Source organism: Carassius auratus, linkage group LG36F, assembly GCF_003368295.1.
Source record: "Carassius auratus strain Wakin linkage group LG36F, ASM336829v1, whole genome shotgun sequence".
Lineage (NCBI taxonomy): Eukaryota > Metazoa > Chordata > Actinopteri > Cypriniformes > Cyprinidae > Carassius > Carassius auratus.
In genome coordinates, this window is record NC_039295.1 from 361,545 (window position 1) to 376,382 (window position 14,838).

Genomic DNA, 14,838 nt, shown 5'->3' on the forward strand with positions numbered 1-14,838 from the left:
CAAATGAGTTCACAGGATACAGGAAGATGCTCACAGTCACATTCAGGCAGTGATAGATAAGTGATATGCTGGAATAAAGCAGACAGTAAGTCAAACGTCAGAAGTGTGTTTGCAAGCAGAAGTGACCAGCAGACTGATAGTTAATGAACTCCAACTGGAGCTCTATTATCTACATGTTCTTGATAAATAGCCACTTTCTACTATTACTCTTGGCCTTTTCTCTGGGTAAAGGGCATGCAGCAAATCACAAGTATTGGCACAATGCAGATCAGTAGCATTGGCTTACAATTAGCAACGTGTGGTCTAGAATTTCAATGATGACATGTGTTAGAAAATGACCTGGGAGTACTTTTCTTTTGCAACTAAAAGCTATTTTAAACGATTGCATGGCCATAAAAACAATGGAGGAGTCAGTCTAGACACATAAGGACCTGGTGACCATTCCTGAGTGGTGTAGTCACTGGAACATATGTTTTTTTTTTTACTTTCACACAATTTTGCTCAGGCACAGGACCCCAATAAATATGTGATTCAACATGTAATTGAGTCTCAAACCCTTCACCATCACATCTTGAGCTGTGGCGTAAAAGACAAACCTAAACTCAACTGAATGCTTTTAAGAGCTTAACAAAAATTGTTACTGGCAAAAATCTAGTTTAACATACTGAAATACTAGACGTCTATATGCTGCTTGCTGCAAATTTATTTAGCCAGAATAAACAAATATTTTGGAATGACCATCGATGAAGATTTTTGCCCCATACGTTTAGTAACATTTACCAGCATCTGGAGCACGCACACACACACACACTCACACACCCACACACACATGCATGCATGCACACACACACACACACACACACACACACCCATGCATGCATTCACACACACACACACGCTAGCACGCATACACACACACACACACACACCCATACACCCATGCATGCATGCATGCACACACACACACACGCTAGCACGCATACACACACACACACCCATGCATGCACACACACACACGCACGCACGCATACACACACACACACACACACACCCACGCACACACACTCGCACACGCGCACACACACACACACCCCATCTCATTTTTTTTATTTTTTTTTTTCATTATTTCTGCATTATTTTTAAGAGTGTGCCACTACTGTAAAATACAGTGGCCTCTAGTGATACAGTAAGCTTGGCACACTGTAATGAAATATTCCTGCACTATCAGTCAAATCTCATTGCTCTCTCCACATGGCTATACACATTTTACACATCATATCCATTCTGATAGCCTTGATTGTGCAGCATCACTCAGAATCTGCTCCTTGTGAGGACTAATACATGACTTAATGGAAATGGATTGCATCATGGCTAAAAAGGATGCAGTATGCACAATAATTAATAATTCATAGAGACTTGTTTGGGGGTGTTAACAAATCGGTTGAAAGCCGCCAACTCAATATTTAAATGGTTTGTGTGCTCAAGCTGAGAATAACAGCCTGGTCTAAAGCTGTAATAGATGCCTTACCTGCTCCACTTTGACATCGTAATCTCCTTGGACCTTCTTCCCACGAAATATCTTTGCCCTGAAAGACAAACATTTATTTGTGAATCATTTCATGCATGTTTGTAATGTTGTTTAGTTAGTTTGTGCAAAAACAATTCAACATCATTCCCAAGCCAGCTGCTATAATGACAGGAAAAACAATCAAATGAACTGTGTAATTGCAGAGCTGGCGCTGAGATATGACAGCAATGCAAACAGCTGCTGTTCTGATGCGGCGTTCCAATCCTTTTTGATAAGTGTGCACGTCTCTACATCTCTTTCACTCTCTCGAGCTTGTGTTTGTTATATGAGCAGTCACAGAGAAAGCTATTTGGTGTTGCTTTGAGCTTACAACAGGGTAAAGATGAGAAGCAACTGAAAACAGGCCAGAGAAAATAGATAAAAGAAGGAAAATAGCCTGAAATCTGGTGTGATCCTTGTCTTTACCCAAATCCATTACTGTGCTGAAAAAGCATCACCAAACCCAGGGGCTTATCTTTTTGAGCATCTGTGTTTCCTTTAGTATAATGTTCAAGCCCACTATTGTCAGCTAATGTGAAGCAATAACATGCTGACACAATCTCAGTGAAAAACTGTTTTACTGTATGGATCAGAAGAGAGGTTTGCACTACAGCTGTCCATCGCAGAAACAAGGATTGATTGTGCAATGCTGCCATCTAAAGGAAATGATACATTTGGTCGAGGAGTAAATGGATGGCAGCATCATTAATGCACAAAGTCGTTTAACATTGATTCAGGAATGTTTTGCACAATACAACAATAGACACAAAGAGAGCAGTTCAGTGTCTAGTGACAGTGAAGCGTGCTGATATCACTTTTGGCTGATCTCAAGTTCAGCAGCATTAAAAGCAAAGCACCTGCGTCTCATCAAACAGAAGCTGTTTGGACCAGAAACAATTCCATAACACAAAACCAATAGTCAAGACTTTCCCATAGTGTAATGACTGTGTAGACTGTGTAGAAAACAAAGATAATGGGCAGTGATGCAGGCTTCTGTTCGTGTCACACAGTCCAGCACAGCTTCACGCCAAAATAAGTGGACTTTGCTAAGGCAGGTAACAGTGTTTCTGTGCTGGATGATACACCCATCCAGAACACAGGCAATGCACTGAAAACAGTCAGAGCACCTAGTGCAAAAACCAAGTGTACCCTGGTAACCCATCAAAACAGCCTAATAAATGAACAGCAAAGCACAAAGCAGCATAGCAACCACTTAGCAACAGCCACCAACTTCACTCCATCATCATCATCATCATCTTCATCATTATTGTGGAAGTGAGTGCTCAGGAGCATCAGCACTCCATCATTACATGAATGCTCTTTATAATTTCATCAACAGAAAAATAAGACTCTCAAAAGTGTGTTTGCACAGCGATAGCATAGAAAAAACATTTCTGGTTTCCCAAAGAACCATTATTTTCTAAGCGTGAATAACATTTTCAGAACATTGCAATGGAACAGTCCTATGGATGTTTGAGGCTCTTCATGGACCCACCGATGCAAATAAAGGAGTATTTTTGTGTCGAGAGCAATCGTACCATGTATGATCGCTCTCATATTGAGAGTAAAGTCAGGACACACTGTTCCTGCACTGATTAAAGCAGCATGATGATCTACATGACCAGTGAAGCTTCAGCGATCTACAGGAGTCTGACCATCAGACAACAGACCAAACACAAGACAACATGACAGAGGAAAGGGTTCGGCAGCGCACAGTCAAGTTATTACAACAACAACTGCACTTCTTTGGGCTCAAATAACCCTCATTTATCATATTTAATGTTTCTTCTTATTATCATTATTATTTATTATTTTCTGTTGTTGTGAATCAGACCCATATGATTCCTCAAATCCTGTGTCATTGAAACAAGTGATCAGGCTGAAGGATGGTAGAGGAAAATTCCAAGAAAAAGACACAATGGAAAGGAAATGTTGTCTGGTTTTCTGGTCCATGGCCAGTTCAGCAGAAGCTCTCAGCTCATTGCCATACTGCAATACTCTGGATTGTTCTCTCCGGAGAGAGCGCAGTCGAGCAGAACAAGCAAGCTATGAAAACACAGGAATCAATGTAAAAACATCAAGTTTCATTACTTGTTCTAAACTGTATTGTGGCATTACTTTTACTATATCGTGTATTTTAGAACAACTGCAGCAATGTATTGTTCAGAAGCAGAGCTATTTATTTTGTGCATGTGATAGCAAATAACAGTAAAAGTGATGTGACTGTAAAGACAGCGTTGAGCTTGTTTCGAGCTGCAGGACGATCTGAAAGGGAAAGAGATCCGCGTCACTGCAGCTTACCAACAGCAGATGAAAGAGGGATACTAATAAGAGTCAACTCCTTTGATCCTGCCATTTGATAGAGACAGCTGCCATCGTGTGTGTGTGTGTGTGTGTGTGTGTGTTTGAATGAGGAGAGGAAGTGAAGCTCATATCACTGCTGCTCATGACACTCTTCTGAGGAGTCGAAAACAACACAGTCACAGGGACATGCTTGAGTGAACGCAGTACTGTATGTGCACACTACAGCTAAATACAGTGGTGACTTCATAGTGTCTAGCCCTGTTCTGCACACACACACACATGCACACACACACACACACACACGCACACACACACACACACTTCAGTGATTCAAAAGAGTGACAACCGCATTCTACAACAAATTAAAATGAATGATTCGGAGAACGTTTGATGATTTATCTGTGCTCAGTTATAATCCATGAGAACGATGTGCCCTTCTGTCTTCCCTCTGATTTCTTTTTTATCTTTGTTTAAAAACAAATAAAACTTCTGTCGTTATTTAGTTTTCAAACCTGTGTGATTTATTTTCTTCAGTTTATTTTTTGTTGAACACAAAAGAAGATATCGACCAGACAGTCGATGATCATAGTATGGACAAAAATACAATGCAAGTCAATGGCTCCCGTCAGTTGTCTGTTTCCATCAGGTCAAGAGGTTTTCAGTTTCAAGAAGAAATGTCTTCTTCTGTGTTCAGCTGAAGAAAGAAACTCATACAGGTTTCGAAAGATCTTGGTCTGTTTAACTCACAACAAAGTTCAGATAGTAATGTCCACAATTCTTCACTGTCAAGGTGTACAGAACCCAACTGAAGGAACAGAGAAGTGTGAGACTTACTGTGTTGCCAGATCTTTCTAGAAAAGACAGCAAACAAGAACAGAGCTTTAATAAACCTAAACAACACCAAATGCTTTATATTGAGATATAATAATAATATAACAAATTATATATGTATAGCCTATATCACAGATCACTTCAATAACTCCATAATGGAGCAAAGCCCAAATAACAAGCCTGTAATAAGTGGGCGTGGCTACACTTCAGTGGAGGGCTCTGTGAATATAATATAATATAACAAGTCTTTGGTTTCTGTGAAATTAATTTGGTCAGAAATAGTGGATCCCAAAAAGGTATTGTTCACGAAAAAATAAATAAAAAAAAAACACACCAATGCCAAGCCAGGCTTTCAGTTCTGTTAAAGCTACTCCATTAGTTCTTAGTAGTTTTCATGTTTTATTCATTTCAATCAATGTAGAGTATAAAATTGCCCAGAGCAGCTGAAGTGCAGTCTAACCAGTGCCCTTAAATAGTACATCCAGTACTGGGAAACAGTCACTACGTCTGCAGTGAGAGCTGCAAACAAGCTTTCATATCTTCCTTTGAGTTCTGGCTCCAACATGCACTTTCTGTCTGTAACGTCTGCAGAATAATAATGACACTGTTTCATGACAGTGGTCTTAAAGGTCAAACATTTAACAGTGAAGAGTTTCTACAGCACAGACTCCAATTATCAGACCCGCGAGAGTTTTATTCATGCTCAGCGTCTGCCTGCGCTTATGACGAGAGTGCTAATGAATGTTAAACATCATGTCATCAGCACATTATCTGAGTAAATACACTGAGCAAAATGATTTTGTTTTTGCCCCCATTTTTCATGAGCTTAACTCAAAGACCTAAGACTTTTTCTATGTACACAAAAGGCCTATTTCCCTCAAATATTGTTCACAAATCTGTCTAAATCTGTGTTGGTGAGCACTTCTCCTTTGCCGAGATAATCCATCCACCTCACAGGTGTGACATATCAAGATGTTGATTAGACAGCATGATTATTACACAGGTGTGCCTTAGACTGGCCTCAATAAAAGACCACTCTAATATGTGCAGTTTTACTGTATTGGGGGTCCGGGGGGGTCCGAAAACCAGTCAGTATCTGGTGTGACCACCATTTGCCTCCCACAGTGCAACACATCTCCTTCACATAGGGTTGATCAGGTTGTTGATTGTGGGATGTTGGTCCACTCCTCTTCAATGGCTGTGTGAAGTTGCTGGATATTGGCAGGAAGTGGAACACGCTGTCGTATACACTGATCCAGAGCATCCCAAACATGCTCAATGGGTGACATGACCGGTGTATGCTGACCATACAAGAACTGGGATGTTTTCCAGCTTCCAGGAATTGTGTACAGATCCTTGTAGCATGGGGCTGTGCATTATCATGCTGCAACATGAGGTGATGTCTGTATATAACATACACCTGCCCATACCATAACCCCACTGCCACCATGGGCCACTCGGTCCACAACGCTGACATCAACAAACCATTCACATGACGCCATACACGCTGTCTGACATCTGCCCTGTACAGTGAGAAACATGATTCATACGTCAAGAGAACACCTCTCCGAAGTGCCAGACGCCATTGAATGTGAGCATTTGTCCACTCATGTCTATTATGATGATGAACTTCAGTCAGGACGAGACCCGGATGAGGACGACGAGCAGCAGATGAGCTTCCCTGAGACGGTTTCTGACAGTTTGTGCAGAGATGATTTGGGTCTGGAAACCGATTGTTGCAGGAGCTGTCCTCAGCTGGTCTCAGATGATCTTGGAGGAGAAGATGCTGGATGTGGAGGTTCTGGGCTGGTGTGGTTACACGTGGTCTGTGGTTGTGAGGCCGAATAGATGTACTGCCAAACTCTCTGAAACGCCTTTGGTGACGTTTTAAAGTAGAGAAATGAACATTCAATTCACAAACAACAGCACATTCCTGCAGTCAGCATGTTTTCCTGCACACTCCCTCAAAACATACATACATCTGTGGCATTGTGTTGTGTGATGAAACTGCACATTTTAGCGTGGGCTTTTATCGTGGCCAGCCTAAGACACACCTGTGTAATGATCATGCCGTCTAGTCAACATCAGCACAGATTTAGACAGATTCATGAACAATATTTGAGAGAAATAGGCCTTTTGTGTACATAGAAAAAAGTCTTAGATTAGAGTTCAGCTCATGAAAAATGGGGGCAAAAACAAAAGTGTTGTGTTTATAATTTTGTTTAGTGTATATAAACACAATAAGATAACATACAGATATATACTTCTAGGGTTTTAAGGTTTTAAAGAAACTGACTGTTAGTCTGTTTGTTCCTTAATGACATGCAACGCTTGATGTTTTGGCTACTTTTGGCCAATTTTCGTTGTCAGAAAACAATATATGAACAAACTGGCACAAGGACCCATTGATTAAATTAAGATAGATAAATTAAAAAGTAAGGAAATGTTGATAACCACCTTAATAACTCACTTTAATAACACAAGACACTTGATGAATCAGCGTTCATCTTAAGTATTCTGTTAATGAAACACCATCATTACGAAATAAAGGAAAATGCAATGCAGACACCCTAAAGTACCTTAAAAAAATTAGAAGAATTTTTATTATTTATTTAAAATATAATCATATGTTATGCATCCTACACAAGGACTTTGACACTGGCGATGTCATTTTGCTGTTTTCATCATACATTGGTAATTCATTGTATGTGCCTAAAATTTTTACTATACATTTGACAGTATTTTACAGTAAAATGTAAATAATTAATATAATATAATGTGAAGCATTGGCAGTTTAATGTAACTTTTAATTACATTTTTTATGTATTGTAAGTTTTTTGTATGCTGGTCTTGCTGTAAAACCAATTGCCCTTAGGGGACATAAATAAAGAAAGAGAGAAGAAGAAAGAGTTTTTCAGTGTAAAGACAACTTTCAGTGAATCAGTTACCATTTAACAGGTTTTTACAATTATCAATGATCTTGCTTAGAAACAGTCCAAGCCATCGTTGTTAGTGAAGCAAGCATCTGTACTAATTCCAGAAGCTCATTTTAGAACGAATAAAGCATGTTTGAGACAGTTCTATGCTGTTTCTGCAGAGAGAGAAAGAGAAAGTGTGTGTAATTATCTGTCTCTCAGCAGTGCTGGTCAGGAGGAGCTCTGCAAATAGCAACATCATTAGTTGATGTCCTCCAGAAGATAATTGGACAGCTTCTTAAATGGGCAAGACTTTGAAACACATGCTGAACGAATGAAGCCGTGACGCACAGGACTGACTTTATTGAGTTAGACACACAGTTCATTCAAGTCTAAAGGCATTTAGTTTGATGTTCATAATCATGTTTCTTGCTTTTTGGCGTTGTGAATGTTTTGTCATTAATAAGTGACATCACAAACACTCGGTCCGGTCAGAGGATGATCAATTGGTCATTAAGTAAATGTGATCAGCAGGTACAGAAGCTTTTACAGCCCTAGATTCACATTTTAGGCACATTTGAATGGTTTTAATGAGAACATGCTTGATGAAGACATGATGATTTTTCTGTGCTCAGTTCGGATCGAGTGCTCCTCTGTCTTCCCTCTGACTACTTTTCTTTTTTTTTCTTTAGTCAAGTGAAAATGTATATTGTATTTAATATTCAAACTGTTAAAGCAACTCTGTCACTCACTGCAAAAAAAAGCTAACAAAAACACATCTCTAAAAGCGTGATGAAGCATATTCAAATATAGTTTGTTTTAATCTAGTTTTTTGTTTTGTTTTCTAAGATGTGTTATAGATAATATCACACAGGCGACAGTGTCGTTTGCCAAATCTGCATGTGAGCATGATTGCAAATATGATATGGATTTTATACACCAGTTCAACAAAAAAGTAGTTCATATTGAGTGTTACATTCTATACACAAGAATTATTATTACTGAATAAAAACAACAACTGAGCATGCAGACAAGAAAGTTATTCCATGTTTAAAAGCATTATATTGAAAATCGTGTTGAGTGACATGAAAAAAGGGAAATTTGCGTCTGTGAACATGAATCAATAGATACAAATTTTGACATTTATGCCATGAGACTGGGTTGAATGATAAAGGGGCACCTTTAGAAGATTAGAAGAAGTGTGTCCCAAAACACAGCATGTTGAGAAGAGTAAGTCCCTGGATGGTGTACTATATATCAGCAGTAGATTGTCGAAGTGTGGATCCATGCACACTCTGTTGGCTAATATTATACCCACAATCCACTGCTCCTTGGAGAAGGACTTGGTTCAGAACTACAAAGACGGACAGTAAGTGTTAAAAAACTACAAGCATGATGGATGTGCACAGCCATTGGTTAAAACTGATGGATTTATTTTTCTATGGCAGACCTAAAGGTACCAGTATAAAAAAAAAACACACTAAGTAAAATACAATTTAATTATTGTTATTAAAAACTTCGTAGAAAATACTGAGGTTGTCAATACTGAACATCCCTATCTCTATTTCACAGAAGAGCTGCATGTCATAGGTGTTCAGTGAATGCTAGAGATTGTCCTGGGTCTCAAGGTCTCTTATGATGTGAGGGGTTCCCGTGGCTACTGTCTCCATGGTGATATCTCAATAGATGATGGCCACCCATCAGATGTGTGTCTCTTCCTGTGAGCTCAGGTGAGACACTGTCTTTGAATGGTGCTCTTTGTGTTTGCTGTGACATTAACCATCTGAAATCTTGACAAATTGCAAAAAAATTAAAATGGCGTTGCTATAATTAGCGTACGCATTTGGTAGTGACTGAAATTTTAAAAGCTAATGCATTTCATGACATCGAATACAAGTCTTATTTTGGTTTTGATGCATTTACAACCAAACAGAGCAGCAGTGTTCTTGCAAGTAAATGAGCCCCCAATGAATCGTAACTTGTGCATTTCCTGCTATAGCATAGTGTAGAACATTCTGACTGTTTATCTGTGGTGATGTATGTCTGGTGTTGATTCATTCCAGCGGTGACGTCTAGTGACGTTGTGCATAGTCATCTCACTGGATTGAGTCGGCCCTGTCCCAGTGTGCAGTTTGTTTACTACCTAGTGAGCGTATCTGTGCACAGGATGATGAGGTCAGGAGCGAGAGAGCTGACCGAGAGACAGAGACGGGCTGTAGTGGGATATGCTGCGTTTGGAGGAGATTTGGCAAACGTGTGAGTTGAATCAGTCTGTTCTGTGTTATTTGAGGACAGTGTTCTGTCCTTTTTTATTGCTGGCATGAGTCCCAAGAGCTTTTTGGGAAATTTAATTGTGCTACGAAGTCTAAGAAAAGAGGTCAATTATCATGACAGGAAGAAAGCTCAAGCACACTCTAATCAAATCACAGCGTACTGAAATCCTACAGACAATCCAATCGTGGCGTCAGTAAGCGTATCCACCCCATGTCTGTACCTGACACGCTGAAATGTGAATCACATTAAGACTCCACCGATCCTCGTCCACAGACTCTGAGTGCCAGCTCTGATGCCAAAATACTCCTGACGTGACAATTATCTTGTTACAGTCTAAACACTGATTACAAACTCTAGAGATGTATTTGGCCGTTTACTGGTTAACCCTTCTCTGGTAGCTGTACATGGATAAGTGTTTGACTTCATCGATCGATCAGTGATTTGTGACGACCTGCAGTTGTAGATCACCTGCGGTGCTTCACCCTGGATCGATCTGGATCTCAGTGAGATTTAAGACATCATTAAACAGGCCAGACGTTCTAATCTTCCAAGACTTTAATGCAAGTAAGCTATTTATCGTTTGACTTCCCTGAATCGTGTAACATCTGTGGCTTAAAGGGATAGTTACTCAACCTCAGGCCAAAAAAGACGTAGGTGACTTTTTCTTCAGTAGAACAATAAAGAAGATTTTTCGATTTGTTTCTGTGAACTGGCTCTTTCAGACAGTTTGTTTCAATAAATTGGTTCAAATAACCAATATACACATATCTTTTCATCCACTGATCCACATCAGCTAACTTTATACAGTAGCACCAGAGCAACTCTCAAAGCATATGCCCCTCCAAACTTCAGATTTATATTACCTTCACAACTATTTATCAGTACAATTCCAGTCAAGACAATGCAAATAGTTTACTTGGAAGATTTTTTTTTTTTTCTAATTATTTTGCAACTCTATTTGGTTATAACTTATATTAGTGACAGAAATTATTCACTGCTGCTTTAACACAGCAACTTCTGAATTCATTTTAGAATCAGTTTCTTTCCTTTCCTTTTTTAATCCAATGTTTGATCCACAATACACCATTCAGACTGATGAAAATGAAAAGAATTAAGAAAAAAAAGAACAGTTAATAGCTTTTTAGCAGAACAGTGAATCTTATTTAGCTGTCAGTGTCTGTTGTTCTGTCTGACTGTGTGAATGTGTTTTTGGCAGATACCATGTCTTTGTGCTGGAATGAATGGGTTTCCCAGGAGTCAGAAGTGTGTTGACAGGAATATATCACATATATCATGCCATGGACTTGTCTGTGTGTTTTGTTAAGTTTCTTATGTGTCCCGTGTGTCTTTAGATCTAGTTTCCCTTGTGTTTTCCTATTGCCAAATTTGGTCTTCCTGTTCCTGCTTCCAGTTTGATTCCACATGTGTCTCGTCTTCCTCTGGTTTAGTTGTGTGTTTAAGCAGTGTCTTGTTTAGTGTTCTTCATCCAGTGTCGATCATCAATTCCTTTGTCCTACGTCTGGTTTTCTTTGTGCAAATAAATCTGTTATTTTGGATTCTCATTCGTCCCGTCGCTCTGACACGTACGCACCGCGTGTCAACCGAAGGCCATCAGAATTCATGCGCTGCTGCCCAATGACTTTGCAGTCCTCTGGAGGACGAGGGTTTGGCAGACATTGCCCCCAGAGAAGTGTGACAGCACGAGCCTTTCATAAGCCTTGTCTAATATAGTGCTGGGTTATTAGACCTCCCATCTGCAGACAACTGCTTTACACTTCACAAGCATTTGAAGAAAATGATTAGATCAGTTTCTTTATAATTCATTTGTAGTACATGCATATCGTAAAGTCCACATTTCAGTAACATTAAAACATTACAACATTATTTAAAATGACAACCTTTGTATTTACCCTGAAAAGGTGCATATTAGTATCTTATGTGTGCATATTAAACTAATAATTAATATGACCTAAATGGTAAATATTAGCACCTTTTGAAGGGGATCTCCCCAGTTACAACTTTTTTTGTCTTTCTAAGTGTTTAGCCACAAGGATGCAGCCAATCAAACAGTTCAATTTACTAGAATAATAGTAAAACATTTTAGTAATTTAGTAATTCAATGACACATCCATGAAGAAGTCAGTTCCAGTAGTTCTGAAAGAGTGAATTATTCACTGCTGATACACAAACTTGAGTAACAATCCCTCCACTACTACAGCACATGGACAGACAGTCTTACAGAAGAAGTCCCTGTGATGCACACGATACACACTGTTTTAGATGAGGCGAGAGTCTTCATGCATGGACACAAAGCAGAACTTCTCATTAAATATAACACACAGATGAATTTGACTCATGATTATATAAATCTACATCACTTTCTCCCTGCTAACCGGCGATCTGTATCTAAAATGAGATGTACTTCTAGTTTCCAACTATAGTCAATGGTAGGTATAGCCTGTGTAATGTCAGGGTTTATTTGCATAATTTACTGTACCTTGACCCATCGGGTTGATTGATCATTTGATAGCAGTGGTGATCAAAGTACACAAATCAAGTACTTTTACTCAAGTACAGTCATATCATAAAATATTACTCCACTAAAAGTAAAAGTTTTACTCACGTGAAAGTACAGAAGTACTAGATTTTGTATGTACTTAAGTATAAAGTACTTATAGATGAATGTTGGTTTTGCAGTTTTATATAGGCTATAATCCTATAATAAATACTGCCCCAAATACCTCAATACCTCAGTTTAACACCAGCGAGCTCGTTAGCTAGTCAGTTAACATTATCTAACATTATTGACTCATTTTCAGCATGGTTATGAATAAACATTTATCTTTGTCTACTTGGCTAGCTGATCCAGATCATGCTGTAACTGAGGCTATGTGTGCTGACAAACAACTGAAAAAACAGACTTACGCTTTGAAATGTGGTGAAGTAAAAGTAAAAGTTACTCCAAATAAAACTACTTCAGTAAAGTACAGATAATTGAAAAATGTAGTTTAGTACAGTACTGAAGTTACTCTGTTACTGACCAGCACTGCTTGATAGGCCTTGTGTCATTACCTGTATACAGCATTTGAACAAGATCCCAGTAATGCACAGAGAATATCAAGAGCTGCTTGATTTTCTGAACAGTTTATTAGGCCTCTCTTGTTGAAAGATTGAGGTCTGTGAAAGATTAGACTCTTTTAGGTTAGGATCAATACTCTTCTTTGATTTCTCTCTAGTTCACTTCACATTGACACAGCCACGATCTCCCCGAGCGCTGAACGATGTGAGATTGCTCTACAAATATTGTGTTTCACAATACACAACCTGTTTGCATTTTTCTGTTCTGTCATTATTCTCTCTCTTTCTGGTTTCAGAGCAGCAGAAACCATCTGAGTATGTTCTCTGTGAACTGATTAAAAGAGGAAGTCATAGACGTTTGGAGCTAGATGAAAGTGCTATGCCTTTAAAGGTTCAGGTTTGTAGAACCGTAGCACTGCATCAGTGTCTCATCAGTGGATGCTCTGCAGTGAATGGGTGCCGTCAGAATGAGAGTCTGATAAAAACATCACAATAATCCACAGCACTGCAGTCCATCAGTGAACATCTGGAGAAGACAACAGCTGAAACACATCCAGCATTAAGATGATTTTAACTACAAACTGTTACTGCTGGCTAAAATATCCATAAAAACCATAATCCATCATAATCCATAGCAATCCTTGCTCCAGTGAAAAATCTATAACTCACATCAAAATCCTACCAATAGTTGATGTTTTTGACCTAGCTCTCATTCTGACGGCACCCATTCACTGCAGAGCATCCATTTATGAGACACTGATGCAGTGCTATGTTTTCAGAAATGTTTCACTTTTTGGAAAGTGGTTTACTGTGACTTTTTTAAGATTTATTTTTGGCATTTAAACACACAGTTTATTGCTTAACTTGTTTTAACTGGTTTCTGAATTTACATTTCAAGTCTATGTATGTCTTTGTATGTTTTCTCTAATTTAATGAACACTCACATCTCTGAAGGACATAACAGATGCTGTAAATAGCCGCTCACCTTGAGAGACGTGATAGTTACGCTCTACATTATCTCAGATCTTTCAGAATACTTCTCCCCAGCGAGAGGTGTTCCTCTCTTCAGCAGTCACACAGAGTTTGCTGTCAGAGTAACACTACAGTAAAGAGAGTGTGTATCAAAGCACTGAGCGACACACACACTCTTCCGCACCACGAGAGAGTTAACCCTCGCTGTCCTGATCAGCTCCATCTCTGCCAGAGTCAGACCACGCTACACTGACAGAGAAAGAAGAAATCCTGCTGAAATCATGCTTCATCCACTTTTGAGTTTCTGAATCGTCATGTAAAAATTAATAGCATATTCGATCAGTAAAATTTCCCTACATCTTTCTAATAGTGCCAATTAATCAAAGAAAAGTTTTTGTGTACATCTCATGTATGAGTGTACTGTTTATATTTATTATGTATAAATAAATACACATGCATGTGTCTATTTAGGAAAAAAGTGTCGTGTTTATATGTTAAATATGATATAAATATGTGCATGTAAATATTTTCAATATATATATATACTGTGTGTGTGTGTGTTTATACACACACACACACACACACACACACATAAATTATGTGAACAACAACTTTTATTTTGGATGTGATTAATTGTTTGACCGTACTACTTTCTAAAGTATTTCACATTAATCATGAAATGTTTGTAATCTTAAATCTGACACAGGTGTTTCTCACACTGTAAAAGTGGCACACAATGTCTCTTACAGTTCAGTGCTGCTCGGAGGTGACATGAATGCATTTACACAGACAGAATTACACCTGGAGGATTTGATACTAGAGGCTGAGGCGGGTCAGAGCAGGCTTAGGTTAGTCTGGCTTTTATTCTGCGTTACGTCTTTGCACAGAGAAGCCGTG

The 14,838-nt window shown here is 38.9% G+C and overlaps 1 protein-coding gene across 1 annotated transcript in view; it reads right to left on the reverse strand.

The window, feature by feature from the left end:
- The window catches only part of LOC113068125 (synapsin-2-like), a 137,037-nt gene that overhangs the window by 111,517 nt on the left and 10,682 nt on the right, over window positions 1-14,838 (reverse strand). Inside the window, exon 3 of the mRNA XM_026240743.1 lies at window positions 1,529-1,586. Coding sequence (XP_026096528.1) covers window positions 1,529-1,586 — 58 coding nt within the window. The remainder of the gene's footprint in view (window positions 1-1,528; window positions 1,587-14,838) is intronic.